The 18,308-nt window shown below is 42.0% G+C and overlaps 1 protein-coding gene across 4 annotated transcripts in view; it reads left to right on the forward strand.

Annotated features, from left to right (window-relative positions):
• The first annotated feature begins 10,246 nt into the window (after positions 1 to 10,246).
• Positions 10,247 to 18,308, forward strand: part of CREM (cAMP responsive element modulator) — a 56,107-nt gene continuing 48,045 nt past the window's right edge. For all 4 annotated transcript variants that reach the window (XM_065397666.1, XM_065397668.1, XM_065397667.1 and 1 more), the window contains exons 1-2: positions 10,247 to 10,290; positions 11,461 to 11,584. In XM_065397666.1, the coding sequence (XP_065253738.1) occupies positions 10,247 to 10,290; positions 11,461 to 11,584 (168 nt within the window). The remainder of the gene's footprint in view (positions 10,291 to 11,460; positions 11,585 to 18,308) is intronic.

The raw sequence follows: 18,308 nt of genomic DNA on the forward strand, positions 1-18,308 counted from the left end.
GTAAACAGGACAGATGCCCAGATTTCGTCTCCCTCACTCAGTGAATGAGATTGAAAACCTGACCTATTTACTTGGGAGGATGGGAGTGGACAAAACATAACCAGTCCTGACACTTTCCAACTCATTAATCATAGTAATTTATCTGAAAATTAATTCAGATATTTGCCTTTTTTTTTTTTTAAACAAACCACTACTGAATAGGTTCTCAAATACTTAAGCAAGCACATAGAAGAAATGCATTATCATTACACACAGTATTGGTGGGACAGTGCATTAAGAGGTGACTTCAGAATAAAAGTTGTGTGCTGTATAAACATGCTATGTAAAACACATGGTATTCTACTTGCGGAGTTTATACAGCAAAACACTGACAATTTCTTCCTTCCTTTCATTTATACTCTTAAAATTTTGTACATAGGGATATTTGTACTTATTGGCCCCCATTAGTGTACTATCTGAGCGCTTCAAAATCTGTACTGTGTTTATCCTCCCAATGCCACTGTGAAGTAGGGAAGTATTATCCCCATTTTACAGAGGCACAGAACCTTAGAAGTATTTGGGGGACTAACTCCCATTGATTTCAATAAGTTATGTGCCTAAATACCTTTGAGGATCTGGGTTTAAGTGACTTGTCCAAAGTCACACAGAAGTTGTGATGAAGCAGGTAAATCAACCTCAGCTCTCACAAGTCCCCAAGTGAGAGCCCTAATACAGGATCATCCTTCTTCTCTTTTTGTATACTGTGAAACATTAAACATTTGTAAGAGAAGACATACTAGAACGGTAGCAATAATCTCCATGGCCCAAATATTTACATAGAATTTGAGCATAATCAAAATTAAGGCTACCAATATTATACCTTCCAGAATACAGCAAATATGTCAAATGCATAGTAAGTATCAAACATTATTTATAGTCATTAAATGTATCCCTTTGGTTCTAGGGGGAGAGAACATAAACATAGCCACCAGTCTCTCTTTTATCTATTGGCAACTTTCTGATATACTATACTAAAATTTTGGGATTTTAAAAAAATATAAAATAAATACAATGTGTGATTTAGACCCCTAAACAAAAACATTTCTTAGTAATGTAATCTGAATTAAAGGATAATTTTTTGTTAAACGAAGTTATTTCACAAGTGTATCCTTGAGCAGGTCACTTAACATTTTGCTGTACTGTTCTCAGTACTTTGATATTTTCAGATGAAAGGAAATATAGAAGAACTTCTCAGACAATTCAGTTTCCTAATACAACAAGCAAGTTCAGTGATATTATAGAAAGGAAGTGGCTTCCTGGTGCCCCCGGACTATTTTAACGTGCTCAGGCACCTGAGGTAAGAGTTTACACCGATTTTACTAAATGTGAACTGTGGCAGAGAAGTGATTAGCCAAAGTCACCTAAACCAGCAGTAGAGCTTGGTATAAAACCCCAGCAGCCTCAACTCTAAACCCTCTGCCCTTCCCACGGGGGTCTACGGCATGGGGTGAGTGTGGGGCTGGGGCACAGTTACACCCTCCCCAATGTCTGTGTGCTGGGTGAGTTACACCCTCCCCGACCTGGCTAGCAGGGGAGATCACACCCCCTCCAATGCCCATGAAGACTGCGTGGGCCGCCCGCACCCCGCAGGTTCCCCGTGCCTCCGAGGAGGGTATGGGGTCAGGCCCCAAGCCAGCAGGCGGCACCTCCCCACGGAGAGCGGGGTGCGATGCCCATAAACAACCCCCAAACGGGGAGACGGGAGTCCCAAGAGAACAGACGTCTCCCTCCCGCAACCAATCAGGTGCCTGGCTGGTGGCCCCGTGGCGGCGGTTGGCGCGGCGCCGGCCGTTGAGTCCCGTTTGTAACCAATCGGCGCTGGCGGCTACGGCTGCCTAGGCCTGGGCTCCTCCTCCTGTGACCGCGAGGTCGGGGAGCCGCCGCGGGCGCCATTTTCTCAGCGCCCCCGCGGCGGCGCGGCTGCATCAGCGCTGACGTGGAGGCGACGTGCGGCTCCGGCCGGCCCAATCCCCGCCACCCCCCTGTGACGGGGGCATCACGTACAGGGCGGCGGGTGAGTGCGGGAGGGGGCGGGGACACGTGTGTGTGTGTGTGTGCGCGCAGCCCGACCCCCTGCCGGCCGGGAGTCGGGGGAGAGGCCAGGCGGGGGAGACAAGCCAGGGCGTGCAGAGAGGAGCGGGGCATGAGGGCACGCAGGGCCGCGAGAGGACAGGGCGGGAGCCGCCCTTGCTGGGTGTGTGAGGAGAGACGCGCCCGCCGCCTTCAGCGTCGTCCCCCCTCCGCCTCCCGGGGGGCTCCGTCCGGAGGGGTTTGTTTACCCAGCCGCCTGCCCCTCCTTGGAGGGTGCGATTCAGCCGAGCCCTTCGGCGGCCCACGGGAACTGTAGCTCGGATGCCTTTCCCCAAATCTCTGGGCTTCGCGCCCTCCCCTTTAAACACCGTCTGTCAGTAGTAGGTACTTTGGTCAGTTTCACGACGGTAGGAACTAGGCACTTCAGTCGGGGTGGGGGGGGTCATCTTCACCCCACCCGGGGAGGCAGGGGAAGTGCTGCTCTCCCCATGTTACCCCTGGGGATCTGAGGCACGGAGAGACTAAGGGTGGGGTCCCTAAAGGGACTTAGACACTGCTGAGCATCACAGCACCTAACATTTAGGTACCTAGAAAATTACAGGCACAACAGTGCCAGCCCCAAAGCCGAGTCCCACGCCTGGATGCACGGAGGGGAGAGAGGCGCCTTACAATGCGACCCACAAGCGCCAGCCGGCTGGAGCAGGAGCCGCCTAAGCTAGGCATGTGCTAACCCCAGCCCTGCTCACGGAGCTAGGCACCGAAGGGCATCTCTAGAAGTGTTACAGGGGCACAGCTGCAGCTCCCCTGGTGTAGCGACAGTGGCGGAGACACTTATTACCGTGACGAAAGAGGTTTTTCCGTCACTGTAGTAAATCCACCCCTTCGAGAAGTGGTAGTTATGTCAATGGAAGAATTTTTCCACTGACCTAGCAGCATGTACGGTGTGGGAGGGGGGGAGGTGTTAAGTCAACTTACTACATCACAGACACAGCATGACATTTTTCACAGCCCTAAGCAATGTGTGTAGACGAGGCGTAAGTCTGATCTGCAGGGAGGAGTCTATCTCTGTTTATCAGCCCATGAAGGGGAACCTCACTGCCTAACCTGTTGCTTGAGGAAATAAGTTAGGTGCCTGCTTCACTCCAGGCAAACAGCCAGAGGAGGTGCTGTCCCTCATTTTATAACTTTCATCCCAGTGTTAGAGCACTTGCCTGGATGTGGGAGATGGAGGTTTGATACCAGCCCTCTCTGCTAGAGAGGGAGAAGGGATTTCCCACTGCTCAGGAGAGTGGTCTAACCACTGAACTATGGAATTTTCTGATGTGGGACTCCCTTAGTCTCTCCTGTTGAAGCTGTTGCCATATGGATAAATAACTTAAGAGTGAGTGGAGCCAGGGGACTGGGCTGAGATCTCCCCCTCTCAGGTGGGTGCCCTAATGGCATTTCATTCTCTCTTTGGTCTGTCATTGAGAGAGAGAGAAGAGAGTTATTCCCACTCTGTAGCATGGAGCAATAACAGGGTCCATGCTGATGTAAAGGGTTAGCCTAGGATGCCCCGGCACACTACATGTGTTCAACTGGCAGCAGGCAGCCAGTACTTGGTATGATGTGTGTGCGAGGCCCTGTAGCCAAGAAGAAGAAAACCCTTAAAATGTGTAACATCCATTTGACATTTGAAAGATTTGCAGAGGCAGAAAAATGATGCACCCAGTGAGACCTCAGTGGAAGTGCTGAATCACACAGCTTATCTGCCTTTTATTTAGTAGCAGTTTCTTTACTACTAAGCAACCTTTGTTGAGAATTTATGCATTCTGATATTTTATATCATAAAAGTATATTGGAATAAAATATTTATTGTACAATGGCTCTGTGTATTTAATGGAGGCATCTGATGCTTCAGGTCATACTGAATTCTGGAGCACTTTGATTACTGGTTATGCAGCTAAATCTCATCAACAAATATTAAAGATTAATTTTTTATTATAAGGATTTCAAAATTAAAAACAGCATGCAATTATTTGCCTCAAAAGTATTTTGTTAATCTTTATAGGGCTAAGCTTTTTTTTTTAAAAAAAATCAGTCTCCCTTCAGTGGGAACGAAAAAGTTTTAAAATAAAGGTTCATGTCTCCAAATTTGAGTGGCATCTGCCTATCTTGGGTCACATGATTGGAGCACTGCGCAGATACAAAATTTGTATCCGCGTCCAATCCACGATCCACAAATATGGTCTGTGGCTACAAAGCGGATATGTGCAGATTTGCAGGGCTCTAGATATAAAATTTGGATCTGCATCTGTCAGGGTTCTTCCCCCCCCCCCGAACTCTGGGGTACAGATGTGGGGACCCACATGAAAGATCCCCTAAGCTTATATTTTACCAGCGTAGGTTAAAACTTCTCTAAGGCACTAATTTCTTAGACTGATATTACTGCCACCAACATGTGATTTACACAAAATATTCAGGGAAGGGTCACTTGGAGTCCCTATCCCCCTAAAATATCCCCCCAAACCCTTTCACCCCCTTTCCTGGGGAGGCTTGAGAATAAACTACCAACCAGTTGCCTTAGCAATGTGAGCACAGACCAGACCCTTTGTCTTTAGGACACCGAAATCAATCAGGTTCTTAAAAGAAGAACTTTATTTATAAAGAAATAAGTAAAAGAATCACACCTGCAAAATCAGGATGGAAGGTAACTTTACAGGGTACTAAAAAGATTTAAAACACAGAGGATTCCCCTCTGGGCTCAGCTTCACAGTTACAAAAACAGGAATGAAACTACCCCTGTAGCATAGGAAAATTCACAAGCCAAAACAAAAGATAACCTAATGCATTTCCTTGCCCCACGCACAGTTTCTGTGGTTTTAGATGGATTATTCCAGGTATATTTTCAGGAGATATTGTACCTGCTTGGCTTCTCCCTCCATCCGGAGAGGGAACAACAAAAGAGAACAACAAACAAATCCTTCCCCCTGTCAATTTTGAAAGTATTTTCTTTTCTCATTGGTCCTTCTGGCCAGGTGCCAACTAGGTTATTTGAACTGCTTAACCCTTTACATGGAAGGCAATCCAGTACAGTTGCCAAGGATACATAAAGGTTGCTACCCTTCCCCCTATATTTATGACAGCACCTATCCGCAAACATGGTCTGTGGATGTCCGTATCTGTGGATGTGGATATCCACGGATATCTGCAGATTTGCAGGGCTCTATACATGATCAGCTTTCCTTTCTAGCAATGGCTACTTCTACTTCGCTTTTATCCAGTTAATGCTGCTTCTGTGGCTCATAAGGCAAATGGTTTCTGGTGGAATGAATTTTCTAGCAGTGAAGTTTATTTTGAGAGGAGGGGTAGAAGAGGGTTACTTCTGCCTCTCCTTTTTCTCTTTTACATGTCTGACATCTTTACATAGTTCTGATATGAAGCCAGTGCCAAACATCCACCCCACAAGCTGAAATAAACTTTGAAAACACTATATTAAAGAAACTGATATATATAAAAAAAAATTACAATGCAATATAATTTAATATGTTTTCAAACAGTAAAAGCATTTCCATAGAGGATTTCAGATTTCCTGACATTCTGAGAAAGTTAAGTACTGCAAATTTAACAGTAAAGACACAGATAAACACATTTCCAAATGCAGAGTGTACCTATTACTCAAACTGCAAAATCTCAATACTGGATACACAATAAACAATGTCACAATAAGTTATTACAATGTCATTAGTGAGACAGAGAAAATAGGCATATGTGTTTCCAGCCCTGTGATTTTTCCTCATCATCTCCAGGCAAAAAACCACATACATTTGCCTTACATTAAATTACAGAATATATTTTCAACCATAATTCATGGAAGTGCAGTCATGTAACTTGCGTGTATTAAGATAAAAATCCTGCCTAATTAATATCAATGTATTGCCTCATAACTTTTGAAAGGTAGTAAGCAACCCAGAGGAAAAATCTAACAATCCTATTAATATTTAATATCAAAATAAATCTCATGATATGTAGCTGATTTGTAATTAAACCATGTTTATATAAAATAAAGCAATTTTTGAGTTTAGGGTTAAGTCCATATACAAGGCCTATAAAGTTATAATGGTTTGAAAGTTCAGTCTTCCTTAAAAAACAAACAAACAGAATCTGTTTATTGTTCCTGATTTTCCAGACCACGTGATCTCTGTCATCAAAATGAGTTAAGATCCTTGCTGGATATATAAAGCTAAAACTTAGTTCCATTACTCATCCTTTAACGCTTTTACAAAGACCTTTGGACTTTTCATGAAATAAGGGGCATAAGCTGGATGTTATTTTTTTTACTGCAGTACTTAGGAGCCCTAGTCATGGACTAGAACCCCACTGTTCTTTGTGCTGCACAAACACAGAAGAAGATGGTCCCTGCCCGAAAGAGCTATGTAGAGCAGGGGTGGGCAAACTTTTTGGCCCGAGGGCCACATCTGGGTGGGGAAATTGCATGCAGGGCCATGAATGTAGGGCTGGGGCAGGGGGTCAGGTTGCAGGAGGCAGTGCGGGGTGTGGAAGGGGGTGTGGTGTGCAGGAAGGGGCTCAAGGCAAAGGGTTGGGGTGGAGGAGTGGTGCGGAGTGTACAAGGGGGCTCAGGGCAGGGGGTTGGGGGCTCAGGGCAGGGGGTTGGGGTGCGGGCTCTGGCCCGGCGCTGCTTACCTGGGGTGGCAGCGACACGCAGCGGGGCTAAGACAGGCTCCCTGCCTGCCCTGACCCTGTGCCACGCCACTCCCGGAAGTGGCTGGCACCACATCTCTGCGGCCCCTGGGGGAGGGGGGGCAGAGGGCTCCGTGCTGCCTCACCTGCGGGTACCTCCCCAAAAGCTCCCATTGGCCTTGGTGCCCTGTTTCCGGCCAATGGGAGCTGCGGGGGGCAGTGCCTGCAGGCGAGGGCAGCATGCGGAACCCTTCTGCCCCCCGCCCCTTCAGGGGCTGCAGGGACGTGGTGCCGGCCGCTTCCGGAAGTGGTGCGGGGCCCATGGCATCACGGGGGTGGCAATCCCGCGGGCCGTAGTTTGCACACCCCTGATGTAGAGCCTTGTTTTGAAACTTAGGAGCAATGGATCTGTCAATACATTTCCTTTGTCATCGGTGGTTTGCCTCTAATCAAAACTCTGCTTACATTATAGGAAGAAAAAGTCTTCTATTTTGGTAGTCTCTGGACTAAATTAATAACTGTCTGTTTCATGGGTGCTTCATATTGAGAACAGTTGTAATAGTCTTTTGGAAAAACATATCACCTGCCTTGCTATTTTCAGATATGCCAACCAAAATAGGTCCTTTGTCTTGCACTATGTCTTTATATTATGCAGCTGTTATACTGCAACTTTGTTTTTAGTCAGGCCTTTTATACAAGTTTATGTCAAGGGGACTAGCACACCTAAAATGGCTACTTACCTTTTTTAAGCTTTGTCTTTTACAGGCCCAAAGTTTTAGGTTTTATTTGACCTTCATACTTGGAGAAGGCAATTTCTGTGCTCAGTTTAGCATTTTGTTCAACAAGTGCATGCGTTTACACACTGTTGACATTTACATTAATTTCCCCTTGAAAATAACAATAATGGCTTGTCCAGAAGTAATGTTTTAGGAGAACAGTGGTATTAACAAATCTCAGGAATACCTGAAAAAAGACAATATAAAAAATTCTAGTGCTATTTGCCTGTGCTGAAGATTAAAAATAGTAAATCATCTGTCTAATTAAAATCCAGAGTATATTCAGCTGTATCTTTGGAGAATACATTTGAATAGATTCCCATGCTTAGGTGTGGCTAAAGTGTATTTTAATTGTGTTCTGCATCTGAGATTTGTATTCTAATTTCCGATGAGTTTTACCTAAAATCTAGAGCATAATAAAAATACAGTCCTCTTTCTTGTCATATTTTGAAAGGCTGCAGATATCCTAGAGATACTTTATTATTTTTTTAGTTGTCTTCACTATTTACATCAGTACAGTTTAACTGTGCATACATCTAATAACAGACACGTGAACTGAAATTAGTTAAGTATTTAGCTGTCTATACTACATGAAAGACTTGCCCATAGAAAGATCAGGAAGGATCACAGGGGTGTCAAAAACAAATAGAATAATACAACTTTTCTGTAGGAGGAGGGCCTTCAGCAATCCATAAGGGATTAAGCCCCTATCTGGGAAATAAAAGATACTGTCAAGATTAGAAAACCAGATAGGCATTTTTCTTAAACACTTTATTGCTTTTGTTTCAATGATACTTAGTGCAACAGGCAATGACATTCAGCAGCTAATTGAGACTGTCTTTTCACCAAAGCGAGAAAAGTGCTACATTTCTAACTAATGGATGTATGGGTCCAGACTTCATATAAATCAAGCCTAAAGCAATAAAGTAGTAAAATTGGAAACATGTCAGTTTCTACAGCATGATAGATGATCCTTGCCAAGAGAAGCCAATGGAACATTTTCTGTGGGACGGAGGTAAAATTAGTAATTTTGAACTAAACCCTATCTCTGTGTGACAGACAATCTTCGATATGAAATATGAAGGTATGATTTTGGAGCTGCATCGGGTAAAATAATCAGGATCCTACTCTTAATTCCAGAAGAAAGTTTTAGTGACTATGTTGGTAATGCAGACTAATTACATTATTGATCTTGGTATTTAAGCTGTTTTGATCTATGGGGACATCCTTTTGGATATACATATTAAACAACTAGTGTCCTCACAGGTGAGTCTTGGGTCGTAGTGAAATTTCTGGGAGAAAGACTATTTCTTCCCAGATCGTTGCCTATTACTATACTGGGTATGTGCATAAGAAGTACAGTAATTCAGCAAGATACTCTTCTCACTTACATGTGCTGTAGGAAGAAGTGGCTGGATACAGTAGGAGATCTTCAGAGTAGCCTATGAGTAGGGTGACCAGATGTCCTGATTTTATAGGGACAGTCCTGATATTTGGGTCTTTGTCTTATATAGGTGCCTATTACCCCCCACTCCCTGTCCCGATTTTTCACACTTGCTGTCTGGTCACCCTACCTATGAGTCAATCCAGAATTGCCCCATTTAAAGTTATACACTCTCCTCTGATTAAGTCCTTGGTGCATACTGAGCACCAGTGCTCTCAACAGCCTGAGATTTTGACTGCACTATTATTTTAGCATTATATCCAGGGGAAAGGAACTCATGAGAAGAAATAGGAATGCAGGAGGTACCATCTGTGTATATATTAAATACTGTATTATTATGGATTGAATTAGAACTGCTGTTGATGTACTAAAAATTTTTCTAACAAACTACACAAAAGATAGACTACTCTAATACATTCCTCATGGTGTATACACTGACACCATTTGGAAACAAGCTAGTTTAAGAGGAACTTTATTTTAAGAGTGTATGAATGCTAGCACTCTGTGAGCTGCAGTAGCTTCCTGAGAATTTTCTGATAGAATTCAAGATGGCAATTTTAACCATTAAAGCCATAAATCACTCAAGACCTAGTTACTAAGAGACATACTGGAACCTGAGATCTGCACAGGGGCTTGAGATGGAAGGAGGCAGGGCATTTTTGTGTATCCACTATCTAGTCAAGATGGTATACAAAAATTACCTGTAATTCTGCTTCTCTGATGATATCGTTTAACTTGATTCCTTCTCAACCATAGTGGGAGACAAACATTTTGATGACTTATTTTGGACATAAATTATGTGTAGTGTTTAAGGAGCTCTTTGTTTCTCACTCAAAGAAATAACATTCCTGAGATACCAGGAGTTGGCCTGTGCATTAAAAATATGTATGGGTACTTCAGGGGCCTCAAAACCATTGAAACAGGGAATTCCTGCTTGTCTCACATGATAGCAGAAGACCCCAGAATAGAAACCCTGTCATATTATAACGTCAGAAAAATTAAAACAACAAATAGGTGATTTTCCCTTTCTTGTCTGGTCTTTTCCTGCATTTCCTATAATATTTGGTATGTGTTTGAACAAGATCTCTCTTTTACTGTCACACTTCTCCTTGAGCCTGCAGTGAAGGCTGTATACTCTTTATGACATTGGTTTGTTGCTATGGTGATGATGGTGACATCACAACTTCAACATCATAACTTCACTGCAGTGTTCAGTAGGAGAGAAAGTGAGCTGAGGAAAACCAAGCTCTTGTTTTAAACACTCCCACCATCCATTATGAGCAAGTGTGTCAAGAAATATCATGGAAAAACAACTGTAAGGTAATTATGTTTTTGTGTAGTCGATATATTTGAAAGTTTTCTCCACTAACAGAGTCTTTCAGTTTATAAATTTCAATTGATGGATGTAATTTACCCAAGCTTAGGTTTAAGATTTACAGGATCAAAAATCACAAGAGAGTTGCTGATACCAATGTAAAAATCAAGTGTTAAACATCTGTCATTTGATTCAAAACAAAATCAGTTCAGTGTCCTGAATATGAGATCTTCATGTTTGGAATTACTGTTAGCAAAAGTGACAAAAGTATATAATAAAATTATATTTTGTCTAAAGGAGGATGATATTTCTATTTAGTGGGACAGAACAGTAGGATTTACGTACAATATTTCTGTCAAAACTTTTCAGATGTCTCAATATTTTAATAATTTCCTACTCTGGTATATCTCTCCAGTGACTAATTTATACAGATAAGAATTGAAGGAAGTTTTGCTTTCATCACAAAACAAAAGAAAAACAATCCAGACATGGTAATCCAGAATAAATATTCACTTGTTAGGTATAATCTTATGGTTCTGATTGTGTCCATTGCAGGATACACAATATTATGACTGTCTAACCTAATTGAATAAAGAAAAGATAAAAATTTCGAACCAATTCTTCCTAGACATCTAATTGTCACTTCCTAAAGTGACTATACTATACTGAATCTACGCACTACTGCTTCTTTTGTAGACCTGACTGAATAAATAGTTGCCAGATATTTCTCCCTCAGCGTTCCTCAGAATGGTCCTCTTCTTTTTCCCAGTTAACTTTTCTCATCTTCAGTTTCTCCTTGTTTTAATGTTCCTTCCACTCCCCTACCCCAACATAGAAGGGCTGGATAGGTATCTTCCTGGAATCAGCATTGCAAGCTAGTATCTGGACATAATGGGTTGCTAGAGAATGAGGCTTTGATTTCCTTACTCAGTGCTGGGAGTATTGCTTACACACTGCATCTAGTCCTTGCTAGCCAAGCGAGTGAGCTTGATTCCTAATTTACAGGTCATGCATGGCAACACACTGTGATGCTAGGATACTGTTGGGTTGCTCTTTTGTCAGATATTTTAAAGAGCTGAAATTGGGAGTTGAGGAGAAAAATAATTTAATAGAATTGAAATAAATATCCCTTCTTCAGGTCTGAATTCATTTCCTTGCACTATATTTATTTTTAGACAAATGACCACGGAAATGGTTGAATCGCAACAGGATGGAAGTGCAACAGATTCTGTGGCAGAGAGCGATGCTGTTTGCATACAAAATCAGCCAGGCCAAAGTCAGATTTCCCCCATAGCTCAGGTAATTTGACATACAGGAAACTAAGAAAAACAAATAAAAATGATCATTTAGAATTGTTACTTGCATTTGGATGAACATGATACTTTTCTACAGTTCATCATTAAATCCCCCTGCTCTGTATGAATCTTTTGTTCTTAGAGTAGTGATTTCATATTAAAAACAATAAAGATATAGTCCCAAATGATGACTGCTGTGTCATGGACATGGCAGAATAAGGGCCACAGATAATACAGCACATTATTGTAAGTCATTCACAGAAGTAACACTTCAAGAGTTTCTCAGGATGGCACTGTAATGGAAGCCAGTAGACTGTCTTTCCATGTTCTTGGAACTACTGCTATACAGTAGTTATCTGATAATGGTGTCCTATTAAATTGAGGCAGCTACAGGATTAGAGGGAGGAGATGAATTTCATGTATCCTAGAATTTGGAGATGCTTGATGCAGCAATTTATGATAATGGGTGAAGCTAATTTTTGTCTCCCTCCGCCCCAGTACTCTTGTTTACTCAAAATGAGTTCAATCCTTCAGGCAAAACTTCTTAGAATCATTGCTTATGTTTCCTTCCTATGCACATGATGGCACTTTCTGGACTTTTTTACATTTTTTTTTTAGATATTCTCTGGGAAAGTATTTTGCTGGTTAATAGAATAGAGGTGACAATTAAAAAATTCAAACTTTAGTTTGATATATTAGGTGAGCTCCATAAAGGCTTCAGTTTTTTTAAACTTATCCATGATCTGTATTAAAAGGAAATTGCTACTAATATTCCAGTATGCTTGTCAATATTTATATCCTGATCCTTTGGAATACTACAGTACTTCAGTGCCATTCAACTCCTATGGCTTTCCATCACGTTTATTTTTAATCCAGACAGTGCTTCGGAGATGCATATTTTATCCAAATACAGTTTATTGGCATAACCCCAGTGTGAGCAGGATGCATTCCTGTTTTAGTCTCTGGCTCCCTGTGGACTGTGCCAACTGCTCTGCCGTAGTACTTACTCAAGTAACCTGTCCTTTTTTTGTGCTTATCAGGTTAGTGGTTGTGATATTGTGAAAGGACTCAGCTTGGCAGCACCCAGAAGGGTGATTTGTCGGTTTCTCCATAGAACTTGTGTATCAGCTGCACTCCAAACTTCTCCATATTGCCCATGCAGTTTACACACACACCATATGCACCCATTCATCCCTGTTCTCTTCAACCTTGACTTGAAAAGTCAAGTATAAAGGTTAGAAGGTAGTTCTTTCTGAAAGCTCATCCAATTTTTGGCCTTCTCTACTTTAACTAATAAAGGCCCTATTTGTGGTAGTGATTTCTGTGACATGTACACCTGTGAATTAAAAACTGAATTGAGACTACCCACTAAATATAGGGCATTGTATTGGGGTGGTGGCTGTGCCCATAATGGCTCCTGCTGGCTGAATGTGGCACTATAGGTTCTTCCTATTTCCCCTAAGAATGTCACACAGTCCAAAAGAATGAAAAACAAAGTTCCCCTGTTATGGTTCTACTTTATTAAATTGAAATATATTTGATCTTGTTATTATGTCAACAGAACTAAAACTCTAGATTATAAAATAACTGAACTCGTAAGGAAAAAACACTCTTTAAAATATATAATTTTCAAAAAGTTCTCACTGGTGCTGGAAAAGACGTAATCTTGCAGGTGTGAATTGACAGTTAGCAAGCCATGTTTGAGAAGTGCAACTTCCTCATGTTACAAGCTGTTGCTCATTTTTGATTAAATCCTGTCTCAGTTCATGCAAGATCTTAAATTACTTGTGTCTGAAGATGAGATGATGGCCAAACATGCCCTACGAGTTAGCATACAATGCCCATTATAATGCAGCCATTACCATTCAATAATTCTCTTGGCTGAAGTGCACCACATTGCTGTATGAAGCCCAGACCACAGTAGGTCACTTTCTATGTGAAAAGATGTGTTAGTGAAGAAAGAGATGACAGCTTAAAAAAGGTTGAAGACTTTTGGACAACTTTCCAGACATCTTTAGCTACTTTAAGTGCCTTCAGTTAAGAGGGTACTACTCCCTTTGGATTCTAGAGTCAGAGCTCTTCCTTGACCTCCAACAGACCGAAGTCTGCTCATAGACACTCCTCTTTCAGGCAGAAGTTTAAACATTTTCGTCAGTGGTCTGCCCTATCTCAGTGGTAAGATTGCCTGTTGCATTGAGCGCCAGGCAGAAAGTTTGATGTGATAGTCAACAGCCTTCAACTGTTCAGTTTTAGATTTGTACCCTTTCCTCTTCCTCTCCATTTTCAGAGATCCCTCTCATGAGAAGATATTAAGGGAAGAAGTTATCTTCCTTCTCTAAAAAGAGGATATAGCGGTGGTCCTTTAGTAGTAAAAAGGAGAACATGTTCCTCTCCTATTACACTGCTCTACAGCCAAAATGCTTCTGAAATAAATGTAGTCAAACTTTACTAATTCTGGGTCATTGAGAACGAAAATGATGCTTAAAATTGTTGATTGGCTCTAGTTTTCAAGATATGCTATTGGGTCAGTATATACGACCCTTGACTTGGGAATGGCGGAGGATAAGTGAGTTATAAAGGGAAGGGATCTCAATTTAAACCAGAAATGACTAAAATACATCTTTGACTGGATCTATGAATAAATCTATGACTGGGTTCGGACAGTACTTGCTTTTTCGGCAAAACAATGAATGATGCAATCTGAAGCTGGTATTGCATCATACATGATATGAATTGCATCATGTTATTCCTAGAAGTCATGGATGATGCCATCATAACGAAGCTTACATCACTCTGCTGAACAAATTGCCCTATATCAGCTCTAGAAATCATACAGTGTCGTGCTCTCTTATTTGTCAGTGTTTGATTTTGCAAAGGGACACATTTCTGTTTAGCCAAAGTGAGCAGAGATGCCTCGTACTTGTGTGAACAGTGCAGATAACTTCTGCTATGTTTGTGGTGAAGTGACTTTTGCATCACAAAAGCGCAGTATAACCACTATGGTTAAGAAAGCCTATCACCTTTATTTTGGCTGCAAAATTGGAGATCAGGACAAGAGGTGAGCCCCACACATATGCTGCAACACTTGTGCAACAAATCTTCGCCAGTGGTTGAACAGGAAAAGGAAATCTATGCCTTTTGCAGTGCCAATGATTTGGAGAGAGCCAACAGATCATACCAGCAATTGTTACTTCTGCATGGTGCCTCCAGTTGGGAAAGGTGTGTCAAAGAAGAAAAAGTGGACTGTGCATTATCCAAACATTCCATCAGCTATACGCCCAGTACCCCACGGAGAAGGACTGCCGGTTCCTGATGCACCAGAATCATTCTCACTTGAGTCAGAAGAGGAAGAGGATGAAACTTCTGGTCCTGACCCATCAATGTCACAGGACCCACATTTTCTCCCATCCTCCTCCTCTGAACCACACCTCATAACACAAGGTGAACTGAATGACCTTGTCAGGGATTTGGAACTACCCAAAAGTAAGGCAGAGCTGTTGGGCTCCAGACTACAGCAGTGGAATCTCCTGGCAGGTGATGTTAGGGTTTCCATGTTCCGTGACCGTCAAAAGGATCTTGTCCCATTCTTCTTCATGGAAGGTGATCTTGTAGCCTGCAACAACATCGATGGTGTGATGGCAGCCCTCAACATCATTCACGATCCAGATGAGTGGAGACTGTTCATTGATTCATCGAAGACGAGTCTTAAAGCTGTTTTACTGCATAATGGCAATGTTTTGCCATCAATTCCAGTTGGTCATGCAGTCCATATGAAGGAAACCTATGACAACATGAAACAACTTTTGAGGTGCATAAACTATGACCAACATCAGTGGCAGCTTTGTGGCGATTTGAAGGTTGTTGCTCTCTTGCTTGGTCTGCAGACTGGATACACAAAGTACTGCTGTTTTCTCTGCGAATGGGATAGTCGTGCAAGAGATTCCCACTACATCAAGAAAGATTGGCCACTCCGACAGTCATTGGAGCCTGGGAGGAAAAGTGTTCAGCATCCACCACTTGTTGAATCAAGGAAGATTTTGTTACCACCCTTACACATCAAGCTGGGTCTGATGAAGAACTTTGTCAAGGCCATTGACAAAACACAAGCAGCTTTCAAGTACCTCAGTGGAAAATTTCCAAGATTAAGTGAAGCTAAGATAAAGGAAGGTGTCTTTGTTGGTCCTCAGATTCGTGAACTTCTTCGAGATGATGCATTTGACCATGCACTGCGTGGCAAGGAAAAGATGGCATGGAAAGCCTTCCAGTTAGTGGCAATAAATTTTCTCGGAAACAACAAGGCAGACAACTACAGGTTGTTGGTGGAAAACCTCCTCAAGGCATACAAAAGCCTTGGTTGCAACATGTCACTAAAGATACATTTTTTGCACTCTCATCTAGATTTTTTTCCACCGAACTGCGGAGCAGTGAGCGACGAGCACGGCGAGTGATTTCACCAGGACATTGCAACAATGGGGAAATGCTATCAGGGCAAATGGAGCCCATCAATGCTTGCAGACTATTGCTGGACAGTGACAAGAGATGCTCCATTTAATGAATACAAGAGACAAGCCAAGAAGCGCCGAGTAGACACTGAATAGGACTAAACTATGTACAGAATAGTTTTTTGCCTTTTGTTTCATAATAAATTTTATTTATATAACCCTTTTGCTGATTTTTAAAGTGTTACATAAACAGGACAGGTGAAATATTATCATGTAAAGCAACCATAAAGACATGAAAAGAGCTAGGTTTACAATTTATGATTAAAACTGTACTATCTACACAATATACATAGACATAAAATGTAAAAACTTAAATATCTTAGAAACAGTAGCCAATCAGTTGTTTTAATTGTCATATTTGAATTCAGCACATCAAAATACATAATAAATAGCACATTTTATCTCTGAAGCAGACGACTTCTCAAAAATTGTAGACCAGTGTTATTTCTTGCTACGGAAAGAAAAGGGGTTGTGTTGACAGCATCTCTTATACCTGATCATCCATCCATTTTATGAGAAGTACCTCTGGTTTTGTGTAGGAAAAGGCCACTACCATTATGGTATCCTACCCTTTGATCTTTCTATATCACTGAATATTTTCACTGCTGAGTCTTCATTCCTCAGACAACACAAGTATCGTTGTTTCCCTGTATTTAGACTGTTGACTGATAAGAGTACCATGAGCTCAGGGAGTGTTCTTGTTTCTAGGGAAAGCATACAGATAGTTCCAACCCTTGAGGTTTTGCCTAAGCAACGAAACACCTGTTTTTATCTTGACGTAAAAGATGGGATTATTCCGAGCCCTGAGTTCTCCATACCATTTGGGAGATAGTATCCTCTGGGATCCCAGCCTCTGAGAAGTGTACTGTTCTTCCTGAAGATGTTAGGCTTAATAGCTTCATGCACCCATGTGACCCCACTTACTAGGGCTACATCTGAGGCCTCCACAGAAGAAAGAGTCCACTGAAGAAGAAATCCTGCAAGGTGAACTTTTTACCACTTAAACTTTTCTAGACAGGATTCCTGCCCAATGAAGACAAGTGGTCTGTACTTTTTGATACCCTCATTTTGAGCCCCACATATTCAGACCCCAGCCAGCTAGTCATCACTACAGTTGTCTCTTCAGGGGTAAGTGTTGCTGCTTTTCCTTTGCTGGACAGCATTTGCTCTGTTCGTTCATTCTCTCTTCTGGTACTTTTGTATCCCCTGTAGATAAAGAATCTTCTCAGGAAACTGCATGTATTCAGTGTAGGGGTGCTCCTGATGGTTTTAAGACTCCTGTGTTCCTTCAGGCGGTAATTTCAATCTTCCAAAGATTGAACTGGAAAATAAATAAGCAGCACTTACTTGCCTCCCCCTCCCACCCCCCCTTTTCCTCCCTCAGGTGGCTCAGTTCAAGTTCTATGCTTTAACTAGGAGTAATGGCAAGAAATTAAGAAGTATACAATCTAGGATGAATATCAGGATAAACTTCCTAGCATTGAGCACTATTAGCCTGTGGAATAGTATCTCAAGAGAAATGCTGGAAATTCTATCACTTGGGACTTCTGACAGATAAACTAAACAAAGCTCTGACTAATTCTGCACTTTCCCTTGGTAAAGATTTTTTGTAATTATCTATGTCACAGTTCAGGGCAATTACACCTGTATTTCTCCTCCATGGTTCACCCAGGGCATGCACTCTAGGCTCCTGGCTCTTCAGCTGTCACCTCTTTTGGGCAGAGACCCACATTTCTCTCCCTCCTGACCATTGCATTTTGAGGCTGCACAGTTCCCTGCCCGCACTGTGATATTTCCAGCAAGCCAGAGTGCCTACACAGACCAATGTCTGTGCTTTGCTTTTTCTCCGAAGGCTATGAATAACTAATTGCCAGCAATTACAAGTTACCCCACAGCTCTTAATAAGCAATCACATTTATTCTTAAGTGAAAGCATTACAGAGAAAACATATTAAAAATGACAAAAGTACCTACAAACATGCTAATAAGCTTACCAGAGATCATCCCCCTACTTCACCAAGGGCTCTGGTATGAGTCGGCCCTTTAAACCAAGATCACAAGTTCATAACAGCCTTAGCTTAGAACTAGCACACCCATGGATAAATTAGTTTTTCCTTTATATAGCTTGAGCCCTTGATCTTGAGACTCCAGGAACAGGTAATCAGATAATGGTCCTCTCCCCAGGGCATATCTTCAAAAGGCTAGGTTTTTGCATAAGCAGAGGGGG

Source organism: Emys orbicularis, chromosome 2 (assembly GCF_028017835.1).
Source record: "Emys orbicularis isolate rEmyOrb1 chromosome 2, rEmyOrb1.hap1, whole genome shotgun sequence".
Lineage (NCBI taxonomy): Eukaryota > Metazoa > Chordata > Testudines > Emydidae > Emys > Emys orbicularis.